This window comes from Enoplosus armatus, chromosome 2, assembly GCF_043641665.1.
Source record: "Enoplosus armatus isolate fEnoArm2 chromosome 2, fEnoArm2.hap1, whole genome shotgun sequence".
NCBI lineage: Eukaryota > Metazoa > Chordata > Actinopteri > Centrarchiformes > Enoplosidae > Enoplosus > Enoplosus armatus.
In genome coordinates, this window is record NC_092181.1 from 14,719,535 (window position 1) to 14,735,553 (window position 16,019).

Here is a 16,019-nt window from a genome sequence, read left to right on the forward strand (position 1 = left end):
ATGCTGCCTCTGCCCCCTCTGCTGCTCCTCGTTTTCCCCGCTGCGCTCTTTGTGGCCGCGCAAGGCGCCGGGGACCTCCAGGGTTTCACCTTCCCCGGTGGGAGCGCAGGTTTCGACCCGACAGGTATGTGCTGAATGCTGCGTCGAGTCAACAGGAAAGGGACTAAATCAAATAGGAAAGCCTTATGCTTGACAAAGGCTTTTTGCATCGTATTTAAAACTGCCCTGTTAATCACCAATAGTGCTCATTCTCATTTTTGCATTCTACACAAACTACATTTTGCATCTCTTCTTTGCAACTAGTAGAGAATTCTGAGAGGTTTTTGGGGAAATGTTATTTCAGAATGACCTTGTTTTTAAGCCCGTTTAGTCAATTTTGGTGACACTGAAAGAGAGAACAGCTCACACTATCAGTACACCTATTGGTGAAATGTTGTTTTACAGTATGTGTGAATCTTGCATATGCTGACAAAAAGACATTTATAAAACCAGTTCTTTCATTTAAAAAAAAAAAAAACTCATCACACTCCTAAATCTTGCAGGACTTTGTCAAGGGGTTTTATTTTGATAGTGTGGATAGTTGTTCTATCCGCTTTGTGCTCCAGTCCCATGTGCCCAGGACCCTAACAGCTTCAGCTCACCTGTGGAAAGGGTTAAACTCAGGTCATATGTGGAGGTCCCACTGGGACACCAATAACACACACACAGAGTGTATTTGCATACACCATTGATATTTGATAGCCCATCCAGCTGAGAAATCTCCTCACTGTTGAGAAATGCAAGTTTCATCAACAACCAGGGGATCTTTGCTGTGTACACTGGTATACAGCTCCTGGCTGAGGCGGAGTGAGCAGATGAACATGGTCTCTCAAAGATCTCAATATTTCAGGATACTGACGTATTCAAGTGAAGCAGGAGATGGTCAAACATTTGAATGCCATACCAATAATTATCTTGAAAAGAGCAGCTCACATCTGTCATGTATCCAATCCATACCAAAGAAACAGTGAAGCATTTTAAGCCATTCATCCCCCTATGTTCAGTTTATGTTGTTCTTTCTACACTTTTATGTTATTGGTTGTAAGAGCATTTGCTCCACATGAAAAAATATTATTAATACCAATGTCTGTGCAAAAATGTTCTGACGTTAACGTCAGAAATAAGAATACATTTTTTTTCCCAGAAGTCACTTTTTCCCATGGCTTTATTTATCTTTACATTGTGGACGGGGAGTGGCTAATGTTACTGGAGCTTTCTTTGATAGTGTTCTCTCGTAGCAGACCTTTGACCCCCAGTCCCCTCAGCTCCTTGGAGCACCAAAACTCTTGGGTCCCTCAGTACGACAGATGACGGAAAGCTGTGTGTCATCTTCTCATGTATTCGTGTTCCTGTAATACACTTAAGCCTGGAACATACTGTACGATTTAAAGCCTAATTACAACAGTTGGTTTCTCCATGATGAGCGATTTTCCTGAGAGTCCTCACTGGCATGTGACCAAGTACATTCGGCGCAGATTGTCTTGTAGTGCGCTGGAGTTAAGGATTGAACCTCAAAGTCGTTGGTCAAACCTGTTGAAGCTGTTACAGTTGTAACTGACAGTAATCTGGACCATTCTAGATGGGATTCTGTAACTTGAGCTGATTGCTGACAGAAACGTTGTGTTTGTCTACAAGTGTACCAGTGGCATCTGCCTCCTATTATTATATTATATTATTATTATATTATATCCATATTATTCTTCAAATAGAAAAAATGAGAAGTACATGAGAGCTCAGGTGCAGACCGACTGGACATTGGGCTCTGATATGATGCTAATCTTACTGCTTTGAATGATTGATGAAAAGACAGGTAAAATGTGATGTATTACATTATTTCAGTTACAAACATTGTATAAAAACAAATTGATTGAGGCTCAGGAGTTCATTCTTGACCTTGGAAACAGCAGTGCAAGGTCCATGTATAGTAGCTTGATTGTTGTATTGATTGAGATTATATGTGTATGAGTCTTAACCACTAGGCTAGCAGGATACCCTCTATAATTCATTTTGATAAACATGCAATTAATAATTGCTGGCCCAACTTTGTTTGTATTTTAAGAGAAACCATGGCCATTGCCATATGTTGATTTGCTTGAGGAAATGTTGACATTTTAGATGTACAAAAAGAGGAGACTTCTCTGATGTACGGTAGCAGGGAAAAATGAATAAGTAAATGAATGGAATGCTACATTCCCTACACGAGTCAAAAGAAACACAATCTCTCAGTACTGAGAAGGTTATGTATCTGCTCTAATCGGCTGACCTGGATTCATGAATCTATGAAAGGAAGAAATTAGTGAAATAATGATTGATATAATGCCATTGCCTTCCTGACCCATGTAGATCCCTGCATGGTAGTGTCTCCACCATGTATAAGTGAGGCGGATCGCTACAGCCTTGAGGCCCTGCGGAGCATCCATCAGATGATGGACGATGACCAAGATGGAGGGATTGAGGTGGAGGAGAGTGTGGAGGTACAAAACTCCCTCTTTATGAAATGCTTACTTCATTTTCTTAGCTGTCTTTAAATCCTTGTGTGTGTATGTTCTTGCTTGCAAGAGACAGACAAGATAAAGCAGTACAACAACAGGTGTCCTGGCTGGTGCTAGAGTCAAATGCTACTTCAAGGATAGCAACGGTATAACTTTGCTTTTGGCTCAGTGACAAAATGGGTTTGCCCTAATAGAATACTGTAGCACTGGTGACCTTCATAGTCACACTTAAGAGTATAACTCCGCTTAATGTTTCCATGACTCCATCTTCCCTTATTCTTCAGCCAGTTTGTTGTACTTGTCACAAACAAGTTGAAGAGATAAACTGCTTGCCTCAGAGGTGTAATGCATTCTGCAAAAACAAAGAAGAGAGGAAATATTTCAAGTTTGTCAAACTTCAGTTGTTTTTATTTGTAATCGCATGATTTGTTTTCATCAAAGTAAAACAAAATAACCATGGGGGAAAAAAAGAATAAATGTTAATGGTGTAATAAATTCCTAAACATTACAAAATAATGTTGCAAAGCAAGGTTTGAAATGTTTAGCTGTTGCTTTCTTGCAGACGTATAATATATTACACCTCTAGTTTTTTTCATAGTTTTTTTTCAACAAAAACACTTTGTTCATGAGCCAAAAACAAAACAGAATTTGAATTGAATCATGTAAACAAGTGATCAGTGCTTCATCTCTGCATGTGGCTCTGTACGTGTGTAAAGCCATATTTACTGCATTGTGTATTCTGTTGCACGTGTTTTTGGTGTTCAGTTTAAAATTTGAGAGTGAATTATTTTGTCCAAGGGGTGTGTGTCTCTAGCCGTATGTGACATTGGTAGTAAATCCAGAATTCTAGAATGCCATTGCCTTCCAGAATGCAGTTCAGGGATACAGTATCCAGGGGATCGGGTTGCGGTTGCCATAGAGATGTCAGGGGAGGGGCCTGGGCTCATCAGAACACAGCCACAAGGTTCCTCTAGCCATCATATGAAGCCCCCCGTTTACAGCCAAGGACACATTCCAAGACAGCACTAACACACACACGCAATCGCTGAAGTTTGCAATACACACTCTAGCTTCTGCATGCATTCTAAATAAATACAGTCTCAAAACACCCACTCCTTATTCCTGGATTGAAATCCAAGTACATAACACACTGCAACACCCACCTAATTTATTTCGGACAGAATAGTTAAGAGTTTGTTCTCAGCTAATGTTGTGTGCTTGTGACCCCTAACCTTGTTCTTTAAAGTTGTATCTGACAAAGTCTAGATGAGTATTTTCCCTTCTTCCTTCTGTCCCCCTCTGTCTTTGCAGTTCATCATTGAAGACATGAAGCAGCAGCAGACCAACAAACACAGCAACCTGCACAGAGAAGACCAGCACATCACAATTGAGGAGCTCTGGAGGGGCTGGAAGTCATCTGAAGGTGTGTGTGTGTGAGAGAGAGTGTCTTTCTGCTCTAAAGGTGTCCAGCTCTAGTCTGTCTGACTTTTTGTCTGACTTTGTCTCCTTTCCTTGTCTCAATGCGTAGTACATAATTGGACTCAAGATGCGGTGCTTCGCTGGCTGAAGGAGTTTGTTGAGTTGCCACAGTATGAGAGGAACTTTAAAGACTTTAAGGTCAATGGAAACACACTCCCCAGGTGAGAATATCCAATGACAATGCTATAGTTATTGTGTGCTCTTGTGTGCTGTTGTGCGAGTCACTGTGAAAACAAGTCAGTTGTTGTTAAGAGTCATATCAACACGCTGTACTGCCAATGACATGTGTGCAGGATTGCAGCTAATGAGCCTTCATTCCTGAGTGGCCACCTGAGGGTTCAGGACCAGAGAGACAAACAGAAGCTCAACATCAAAGCTCTGGATGTCGTTCTGTTTGGACCACCAACACGTAAGAACAAGTCCTCACCCCCTTCCCTCTCCGAAGTTTTATGTCTCTTTAATGTATCTGTTCCCCATCTCCCGTCTTGCCTTTTTAGTTTGCATACCAACCAACGCTCCCAGTTTCCCCAGATTTTTCCATTATTTGAAGGACAACTTCTGACATGCTCACATTGTGTTGTTTATCCAAGAAAGCTCCTGTGTGGGTGGGTGGGTGTGCAGAGGCTAAAACCTTTTGTCAATGGATATACGTAAGGTGTTGGTTTGTGTTTTTGGCTTACTCCATGTTGCTAACTTTATGCATCATTAAAAATGACTCTTTACTATCCCATCATCTATGATGCATTTACGATCCATTATAATCATGAGCCTCCATTGCACCATAGGTCCCCCTCATAACTACATGAAGGACCTGCTGCTAATTGTGTCGGTGGTGATGGGAGTTGGAGGCTGCTGGTTTGCCCAGGCCCAGAACAAAGCCAGTAAAGTCCACATAGGCAAGATGATGAAAGATTTGGAAAGTCTGCAGAGTGCTGAACAGAGCCTCATAGATCTGCAGGAACAGTGAGTATTCATTGTCTCTCACTTACTATACATTGTACACTGTATTGAATTGACTTTGTTTTGTTTGATTGCACTAAAAACATTTCACTTTCTCAGACTGGAGAGAGCCCAGGAAGAAAAACGTAATGTTGCAGAGGCGAAACAGAACCTGGAGGAGAAGATGAGGGATGAGATCATGGGGGCGCAGGAGGAGGCTTACCGTCTACACGAGCTGAGGCAGGGAGCTGTCAGTGAGCTCAGTCGCCTCCGATGTGCAGAGGAAGAGCTGGAGCAGGTATTCACGCCGCAAACCATACAACTAGAGGACGCACCTTTGCAGATGCTGCATTAGACACTCCTCACCCTTGCTATAGTTTGGAAGGTTAAAAGGATTTAAGCATTAACTGCAGTTTTCCATGCCATCCCCTCAGGTCCTTGGAGCACTGAAGCAGGCAGAGATGGACATTCATGCTAGCTGGACTGCCTCAGAGGCCCTCCAGCAGTGGCTGCAGCTAACACATGAGGTAGAGGTCCAGTACTACAATGTGAAGAAGCAGAGTGCAGTACTACAGCTTGCGTCTGCCAAGGAAGAGGTAATGCATGAAAAAGACACACATGAAAAACACAATAGTGATATTTAGAGTGACTGAACTGAATATGTAAGCAAATAATTGCAAAAATGTAAAGGGAATATTTAGACACAGCGTTATTTCTAACAAATTACCTACATACCTATTAACTGACCGGCATCTATACTTCCTTGCAGGCAGAGAGGATTAAGAAGAAGAGGAGTTCTGTGCTGGGAACTCTCCATGTCGCCCACAGCTCCTCTCTAGACCAAGTTGACCACAAGATCCTGGAGGCAAAGTGAGTCACAAAATGACCCATGCAAGTTTTGTTTGTCTGTCACAGTAAATGTGTAACATAAGTCAAAAAGGTCTTTGTATCTCCCAAAGGAATTCCTTGTCTGAAGTAACAGCCTGTCTACGGGAGCGCCTCCATCGCTGGCAGCAGATTGAGCGCGTCTGTGGCTTCCCCATCATTAGGAATCCTGGCCTAGCAAACCTCACTGCTCAACTCTACTCAGACTCAGTTGCCCTTGGGTTGCCCCGAGTGCCCCAGCCATCTTGTTCATGCCACAGCTCCGTCCATGGATCTATAGAGGATCTGTTAGAAGAGTCTGCTTCTCCAATCTTAACACAGATGCCAGGTAAGAAACAGGAATGATGAGTTTTTGATTCTTTATTTGGAACCCCATTAGTGTCATCAAACCATTCAGTCACCCCTCAAGTCTCCACTAATCACGTTTTTCTTTTAATTTATACACCAATCTATGTGCAGCTAATCCTTTCAATATGGGTTTAGTTTAGTTTAGTTTATTAAGATCCCCCTTAGCTACAGCATTATAGCAGCTATTCTTCCTGGGGTCAGATAAAACTCTGTTTTAAAGTATCAAATATTGTTAATGTAAAAATACATTGAAAACAAAAATGTGATGCACAGTCTCAGGTACCCCTTACTTTTGGTGTTCTGAAAAAATATCCATAACCAGTACAGTAATGCAGAGTATACACAACTATACACTTTCTAACAACCTTCTCCAGTATTATTAGTCACACCAGCATCTAAAACAGCAAAATGTCATGGTGAAATAAATTAATTCCAAGAGAATTGCTGCAATCAGTGGATTTGCTCACGTGGCCAACATTACTCCGCACATATTTTTCACATTTAGTTCAACTTTGACATGTGAAATTTGTGCCATCAACCAATAGCAAGTCATCCTGACAGTGCTAACCTTTGTCGTCACCAAGTTTCTCGAATCACATATTTTACAAGGACGTGCACATTTTGTTGGTCCAGCTTCTGGTGTTACCAGGCCTTTAAGGTCAAAAACTAGGAGTACATATTCATTGCTACTACTACATCATTGTCTGTTAAGTATGGATTGATCAGTTTTGCTGATTGACTCATCTTTGGCCTTCTTCCAGTTCCAGTTCCACCACTGAAGCGCTCTCCTCGAACACGGGGATCCAACATATGTAGGTCACGTCGTCCAGGCACCATCACTCAGCCACCAGCCACCATGATCTCCTCAGACCCCGACCTTCTCATCCCCATACGAGCCCCATACCCTTGTTTTGATGAGGAAGAGGGGCTCTTCCGGAAAACTCTAAAGAAACAGTACGTGTCCTTGTCCACAACTTTTGCGGGTCAATATGTTTTTACACACTGTTCATGCTAAACCACTGTGTTTCAGCAACACCTGTGTTGATACAGTCATTCATTCCTTGATTCTTTCCTCCCTTGTCCCTTTCTGTCCTTACTCTTCCTTCCCTTTCTCTCACTAATAGAGACTCCCAAGAGATGTTTTCAGACACAGAATATTTGACTTCACCTCCACTCAGCAAAATGTTCCCTAGTCCCACTGTTGACCCTTCCTCTCAAAAGCTCTATCATGATGAAACTGAGATATTTTCAGAAAGCTCCATTACAAAGCCTTTAAGTAAAGAAGTAGAAGCTGTTGTTGAATCTCCAGTTCGCAACATTTCTATACAAGAGCTTGAAGCTTCTGTAGATGCTTCCTGCAGGAAGATGGCAAAAGACAAAGTGTTGGATACTTCTTTGGAAACCCCTTCTTTGAAAATGTCCAAAGAAGAGCCTTTGATAGAGGCTACATCAAGGAAGATATCCAGAGACAGGAGTGAAGTTCCCATGAATGTGGCAGTTAGAAAGGGGCTCTCCAATGAGTTGGATGCAGAATGTCCAGTCAGGAGAGTAGAGAGAGATACAATAGGGGATTTGATGGACGCTGCTTCAAGGAATGTTTACAGAGAAAGGAGTGATTTACCTCTAGATCTGAGAAAGATTCTTTGGAATGAATTAGAAACAATAACAGATATGGCACCTAGGAAGTTATCAAGTGATATGATGGGGGCTTCAATGGACAGTGCCTCAAGAAAGATGATACGAGATGATGTTGAGCGACCGTTTGACTCAGTATCCAGAAGGATTACAAGAGATTCAATGGGAATGTCCCTAGATGCAGGCTCTAGAAAGCTTCCATGGAATAAAGGGGAATGCCAGCTTGATTCCTCTGTGAGGGCATTAGCAATTGACAAAATGGTTGAGACCACTAGAACACCACCAAGAAAGATATCTAGAGATGAGCTGGAGCATTGTACAGATACTGCTTCCATAAAGATGCTACCCAGAGAGAAATTTGAAGCACTTATGGATACTTCGTCCTCTACAGAGAAGCAAGAGTTCGCTTTAGAACCCTCAACAAGTAGGAGGATACTGAGAGATGAACTTGAGATGGCTGCTGGTTCTCTCAGAAGGAGAATGCAAAGAATGCCCAGAGATGACATTGACAATTCCACAGACACTCCCACAGGAAAAATCTCCTGGGATAGAGTTGGGGTTCCAATGGAAATACCTAAACAATCAATACTGAGGGAGGAGTTGGGAGCATCCGAATCAAGTTCATCTCCAAGTCGAATTGGGCAGCCAGACCTTATGGTAACCTCCCAGGTGCCATGGAAGTCGTCATCAGACGTTTTCACTGCTGGCCCATTAAGCCAGCTTGTTTATGATGGAATCCTTGAGAAGTCCTGCAAGTCCATGGCTACAACCCCAACCAGCCTCTCTGCCTCAACACCCAACCTGCTCCAGAGCAGGCTGCTAGCAGAGGTGGAGTCACCATTACCACCACCAAGGAATTCCTGCCCATCTTCTGCATCGGTCCGTGAGACTGGAGAAGACAGACACAAGGAAAAGGAAAAAAGCAAGAAATCCTTAAAGCTCAAAAATCTTTTTAAAAAGAAACATGAGTCAACTCCAGAGAAGCTTCAAAGTGGTCTTCAGAAACTCTGACAATGAGCTTAGAATGTTTTTCTTTTCTTTATGTTTTTACATTTTATTGAACCAGAAAAGGGAAGTAAGAGAAACAAATAACATATTGATGTTTCCATTCTTTGAGTTTGATGTTAAAAGCACTGACATATGAGACATGTATGATGTCTGTAAAAAACAAATTCAAGAAAATACAGTACATTTGCACCCATAAGTCAGTTGAATATGCCAGGAGATCAATATGACTCTCAGTGAGGAGTTTTTACATAACTTATTTTATATTTGAAGCTATTACTTTTCTGTTATTAAGTCTTATTTAGACATATGGATGATACCATATATTAATTTAGAGGCAGGCAATGCTTGAATTCAATTTAAACGCATTCTATTCTGAGAGACATTTAGTTTAATTTGTCTCTGTGTTCTTCTCACTGGTTTGAAGTGGGTGGGGCTCAGTTGGAATAATGTGATGTCACAGGATTTAGCAATATTTGAATCAGAATCTGATTATTTGATCATCAAATTATCAAACTACACCTACACAGTGTTAGCTGCAGCCACTGCTGGAGTTTTTTCAGGTTCAAGTTTTTCAAGGTTCAAACTCTTAGATGTCTTTTTCTTAACTTTACATTTGATTGTGGCTTATTTAGTCTTGACTATTTATTGTTACTCAGGATTGATGTAGGATTTGAAAGCTTAAATGTGTTTGACAGCTGGATAGGTCTGCACTAGGAAAATATAGCCTGCAGCAAAGAATAATTTTTGATGCTTTCATATCACTTTTTTATAGATTGTCCAATAATGTTTTGTATTTTCATAATAAGAGGTGTGTCAGGCAGGAAGCTTGGGATAGGGTTTAGACAGCCTTTTTTTTTTATCTCCAGAATGATCAATAGTTCAAATGTCATCAACAGCAGCACTTTTAAGGTGTGATTCACCTGAAAAATGTTGCTGGAATAGACACAAAATAAATTGTTCCTTGCTTTTTTATTTATTTTGTGCACTCTACCATTCACTTGTGGTATTGGCCGCAGCATTGTGGTAGTGTTTTCATGAAGTGCAGTGGGGCATTTTTAACAACTGATGTATCAGGAACAAAAAAATAGCCCACATTTTTGAAAATGGGTCAGGCTTAACATAGCCTATATTATGTTAATTGGCCCATTTAAAAAAAGAGTTAGTCCTGATCCTGGTCCTGTGGATCGGCTCGAGACAGCCAAAGTTTTCTTGAAAATCTGCTGCTTTGATTTGCCAAATGTTTATGAACAGTTTGCTTGCAAGCTGTTTTTTTGTTTGTTTGTTTGTGTTTTCAAAATGAGTGCATTTAAATGCATATTCTAAATTCTTTAATTGTTGATGTTTAAGGAGGATTTATGTTTCTTTTATCGTTTACAGGCAGAAAGTCATTATTTTGAGTAGTTTATTTGAATTCGAATAATTCAGAAATTTATTTAAAAATTGCTTATTGGAATAAGTTTTTTCATGTCATGTTTTTTTGTTTCAGTGTTAAGTGTAAAGAATATATATTTATATATATTATATATAAAATGCTTTCCCTTGTCTTATTCAAGGACAAGCACTGAATTGTAAAATGAATGTAAGATTTCAAAGGCTGTTGTTATCGGATGATTTATTAACAACTGATGATAGAGGAAATAAACAAGGTGGTGAATTTAGGATATATTGTGCATTGTTCTACAATAAAGAACCTAAAAATTGCCTGCCATTGAATTCTTTCAATCTTGTGTGAAAGACATGAAATGTTAAATTGCAGCTTAAAAAATGAATATAGCCCCAATGGGTTATGAATTGTCCCATGTAAGATATTTTTATAATTCATAGCTACACTCTGAAATGCAAAAAAAATAGCTTGGTTATTGTCAGCATAATACAATTCATTAAAATGACCACAAAAAAACTTTGTGACTGGCAGAAAATTTCAGAATTCTTAGAAGGACATATATTGTTTTAAGTTTTTTTCAGTGCTAAAAAGGAAGGCTGGCATTTCCTTATAATGCCATTACTTGAACAAGCTATTACGCCCATCAGCCACTCTCCACATTTCCTCTTCTTACAGTTAATATTTGAGGGTTACAGTCCCATCTGGAGTTTCAGTTGAATTGAACCTTCATGCTCAGTATTTAGGAAACTTGATGGGTGATGTTATTACATTAAAAAGGAAGAATTGATTTAGACCCCTTGAGCAATTTTTTTATTTCTTATTTAAAATAGTATAAGCAGTTGTGAGCTGTTGAAGTTAATCAATAACTATAAAATATCACATGTAAGTCAATAGAACATTGGCAAATGTAGTGACACATTATTCATAGTACATATATTTAATCGTTTGTCGTTTTCAGGCTCATTATCAGCCTCATAAATTGGCCAGGAATCAAGCACTCACTCGCTTGGTTAAGCAGTGTGACAATAACCACAATATGCACACAATAATTGGCTGGAAAGACAAGAAGAAATGACAAGTTAAACAGTTTACTTTAATTTAAACCTTTTGAATTTGAGCGAATTTCATGCTGTGTGGCTTATATAAAGCAAATCTCCTTTTTCTTATCCACCCTCTGCCTACTGGTGTGTTTGTCCATTATGAGCCCAAAACACAACTCGTCTTATACACACATCTTCATCCTAAAATACAATTTGACATTATTGCACTACTTAGAGAGATTCTGCGATGGTTACACAAATTATTCTCATGGAAGTTCAATCAGCTGACTGAGGGCATTCACTCCTTCAGTTAAACCAATCAGATTTTGCATCAGCCTCTGCGAACCAATCATATCATTGCTCTCAAACCTTTAAATTGTTCCTTTCTCTGCTGCTGTCAGCTGATCGATGCATCCCTCCTTCACCCCATTCACCTCCAGTTTTCAGGTGAGTTGTTGCAGGAAGACGAGTCAGAGTTCTTACTCTTTAACAGAAAGGTCTATCTCTGTAGGGATACTTTTGATAATGTTGTCAGCCACTCAGACTAACAATCTGAGCCTGTCACTGGCAAAAACAAAATTTTTAGTGGACTTACTTTTCATGGGCACAGTTGCCCGCTAGGATGACCGGCTGAGGCAATATACTGGACCAATTCCAAAACGTTTGGTAACTATTAGTTATTTAGACACCAAATCTGTAAAAATAGGGCCCAGGTTTAAAAATACTGGGATTTCCCTTGAGTGTACACATGGCTGTAATGGTGGGCATGTATGAGGGGTGATCTGCATGGTAACCAATGATGCTCTGCTGTTTAAAGAAACACTCTGCTCACCACGTTCAGTATACACTGTTCAGTGTGAAACAATAAATAATGAAAATATAAAACACTTAAAAACTTCTTGTTTCCAGGTCAGTCTGCAGCCGCACTGGCACATTGTAACCCTTTCCAGACCTCACTGACAACATCATCTCGTCTATGACTTCATCATCACCTCTGAACTATTTTTCAGATAGCATGAAAAGAAATTCACTAACTTACATTTTGCATTAGAAATGAATTAGAAAACCTTGTCTGTGTAATGGCCTTTTTTCTTTTCTTTTTTTTTACCCAATATCTAAATTAAGTACTGTTATTCAGACTTTATGTTGACCACCAGTCTGGCTTGTTAAATCATTTGCTTGACATGAATTTCGTTTGGTAAAATTACTTGTTTTGAATAAATTATTTAAGAGGATTTTTTTTTCCCATCAGTGTATGGCAGACTGGTCAGAACTAAAAGTAAAACATAACTCTTATAATGAAGTTTAGACAATTGTGGACAGAACAAACCTCTTCTGGTGGCCTTTTTGGTTTGATTTTTACTCATCATCTCCACTAGATGTCAGGAGAGAGGCCAGCAGCTGATCACTGTTTTCAGTGAGTCAGTGGAGATTTGAACAATTTGTCAACAATTCTAAGTATGATCTGTGTTCACACACAGTGAGTGTGTGCACCAACACCTTCAGCAGGCCACTAACCTGCAGCTTCTGCCCGTGTGCATGTTGAGTTCTGCAGTCGTATGAGGGGCGCCTTGTCACCTTGGGTTTCCTGTAAAGCTTTACTGATCACATGGATCACAAGTGTGGTTGAGGTCGACTTCATTGTACGCTTTGTATTGTCTTTTAACTATTTGGCAACTGACTAGCAGATGTTATCAAATCATGCAGAGATAATGAATAACGATATGAAAAAATGCATTTATAAACACTGTGGTTCGTGCCACTAACAGTGTGGATCATCAATTCACAATAAATCCTATTGGCAAGTTATCTGCTTATGCCTGTTGTCAGATTTGATCAGATAAATTCAATTAAAAGTAATGACTTCAAGGTAATCACATTTTAAAATTATAAAATAAGATGAGATGATAAGAAGTTCTATATTACATTATATTATATTATATTATACTACTTTTTATTCTTTGGTTATATTATATTATTATTATATTATACTGTATACAATTAAATTGAAAATATAACTAATTAATTTACTTTATTATTTTACATAGTAATGCTAAATATATAGTACATATTCATGAAAATAGAATAGGGACCAATATACTAACAGGGCTAATCAAAAATATAGCCTATTGTATATGTAAAATATTATTACATTATTAAGTATAATTACAGTAATTAAGTTAAGAAAAAGGAATGGCGATATTGTGTTAGCACACCCAACAGTCAGAACCACATCCTCAATCTACTTCCTTCACTTCACAAAGATAGCTTTGTAACAAAAACAGTTTGCAGATGTAGAAAGACAAGCATATTTTACTGTTTCCTGCTATCATTTCAATTTATTACAATGTGATCATTTCATACATTCATCATTTCAATCAGAATTCACATTTATGTCATAATATCTGACATGCTTAAATAAACTGAAATATGTTACACATTGTAGGATGGAGGAAGCCTTTTGCTGCCTTTGATAACATTTTGTTTTTATTAGGTCACAGATTACAAATGACAATTCAGCATGTGACAGTATAAGTAAATCTTTAACTACTCAAAATTAAAAAAACTTTGTGACATAGTGACAAAGTTACTGTTAGAAAAGTACATTTTAAACAGGTTGTGAAAATGTACACATGTGAAATAGGGAGGGAAAAAAAACACTGTTGCTGTCTGGTTGATTATAAGCCTGAAAACAACCACAAATCATGTGCTCACTCACTTAGTTTAGCATTGTCTTAAACCACAGGACATACACACAACAACTGGCCCAAAAAACAAGAGGAAATGACAACTTAAACTTCGGACCTTTTGAATTTGAAGTCATGTTTATGTTTAGCCCGGAACACAACTCGTGTTAAACACATATCTTCATCCTAAGAGACAATTTGACAAAATATTATTATGTGGCTTCTACTGTTGTGTTGTTATATTAATGGATTTGTGACTGCGATACATTAAGAAAACTGCAAAGATGAAGAGTTAGCTGCTAAAAGAGTGAGAAGCTGATGAAGATATATGTATACTTTATAAAATACTGTTCATTACCTGATTCTGTCTTGTCTGTCCTCTGGTGTCAGGTCTTTTGTGGAGGATTTGAGGTTCCTTATCTGCAAAAATGAATACAGCTTCATTACAAAGTAGCACCCAACGTTATCTAATGACAACTTCCCTAAGTTTCATTAATTGACTGAAGATAATTTGAAGTAAAATACAGAAAGATTCAGAAAGCAACTTGGAGACAACTGTAGGCAGGCCTACCTGTTTTCTGACAGAAGTGATAAACCAAAATAAAGGAGAGGAAGGAGGAGAGAATAGTGAAGGCTGGAGTGAACACCATCATCCAGGACACAGCAGGTACACCGCTTGAGCTGGAATCTGTATCAAATACATATGTGGATTACAAATAAAACATTTTTCAGTTTGTCCCTCTGGTTTGGCTTCTTTTCCTGCAGTCAGTAAAGCATTTTAGAAATATTTAAAATTCCAGCTCAGACCATTTTAAAATTGAATTCAATATAACAATGGTCAGTATCTCTACATCTAAATCTATGGGTCATTGGTTTTATGACAGCAATAGGTTAAATCTAGAACGTTTGGATTCCATGTGTGAAGCTGTTTTCCAGTTTCTCAAATACAACATTTTCCAAAACTGACAATGCACAAAAAGATCAATGTGGAAAATATTGCACTCATAACACTGCAAACCCAAGATGTCTCTGATTTGGAAGGAATCCCTCGTAACTTCCTGTATATAATTTCGGATTTGGTCAACTTCACAACATATCATATCATGTGGCCCATTTCCTCACAAAGTATGTGCAATTTTGTATGTTGGACTTCACATCATGATCATTCATAAACTTTAATATAATAGAAAAAGCACATTTCCGTACCATGTAGTGATCAGTCAGATGGTTAAATTCCCTGCATTCTGTATATGAATTAAAGATTAATTTTAAGATTAACATAAATAGAGAAGCCAGACCAGGATACTTACTGAATATGATCCTTGTCGTGATGTTGCCGTATGTGTAATCACGTGTGGAAGTAAGGTATTCTTTACCCTCCAGCTTCGTCTGTTCAGTTCCACAGTAGTAGAGGCCCTCTTCAGAGTCAGTGGTGTTCATGATCAGCAGGTCATACGAATCAGAAGAATTGTTTCTCACAAATTGAAAACGAGAGGAAATCTTCAGAAGATAAATATTCTCAAAGACGACCTTAACATGATACGAGTGAAAATGTATATCAGTTCTTGTCCTTAGAATGAGAGAAGGCTGGTTCTCATGAGAACAGTTCCTGTACCACACTATGTATACTCCCGGTGATGTTTTGCAGTCACAGTAGAGAGTGATGTTGTCTCCTGGTCTGACTGTCACCTCCAATGTTGATCCAGAAATCTGATCCTGACTTGAGGTAACAACTCCTGTAACACAAACACAATCACAAAGACAGAGTGAAATGTGTCCGTCACTTCACTTCACAGCAGATGCAGGTTACTGCTTGACAGATAAACACACAGAAAAAGAAAGAATGTGGATGGAAGTTAATCTTCGGAAAGTTTTTTGAAACAATTACCTATAAGAACAGCGAGAATAATATGTAGCCCGTCCATGTGTGATGATGACTGGGAGGATGGAAGAGAGAGAGAGAGAGAGAGAGAGAGAGAGAGAGAGAGAGAGACAGAGAGAGGAAAAGGAAATGTAAGTGTTCATTGGCCGGTCAAGTGGAACATTTTTCTGGTTGTTTTCTACATGTGTGACGCTGCATGCG

The 16,019-nt window shown here is 39.0% G+C and overlaps 1 protein-coding gene and 1 long non-coding RNA gene across 2 annotated transcripts; one reads left to right on the plus strand and one right to left on the minus strand.

Annotated features, from left to right (window-relative positions):
- On the plus strand, nt 1-8,828 carry stim2a (tromal interaction molecule 2a). Its single transcript, XM_070912227.1, has 12 exons — nt 1-97; nt 2,383-2,513; nt 3,843-3,954; nt 4,060-4,171; nt 4,304-4,419; nt 4,796-4,973; nt 5,070-5,247; nt 5,384-5,545; nt 5,719-5,819; nt 5,909-6,162; nt 6,944-7,136; nt 7,307-8,828. The coding sequence occupies exons 1-12, from the start codon at nt 1-3 to the stop codon at nt 8,826-8,828; spliced, it is 3,156 nt and encodes a 1,051-aa protein (XP_070768328.1).
- A 4,750-nt stretch (nt 8,829-13,578) lies between these two features.
- Nucleotides 13,579-15,393, minus strand: LOC139302478 (uncharacterized). The gene is made up of 4 exons (XR_011598907.1): nt 15,247-15,393; nt 14,508-14,624; nt 14,295-14,356; nt 13,579-14,122 (listed from the first exon to the last, which is right to left on the minus strand). It is a non-coding gene; the product is annotated as an uncharacterized lncRNA (long non-coding RNA).
- Between the last annotated feature and the right edge of the window lie 626 nt (nt 15,394-16,019).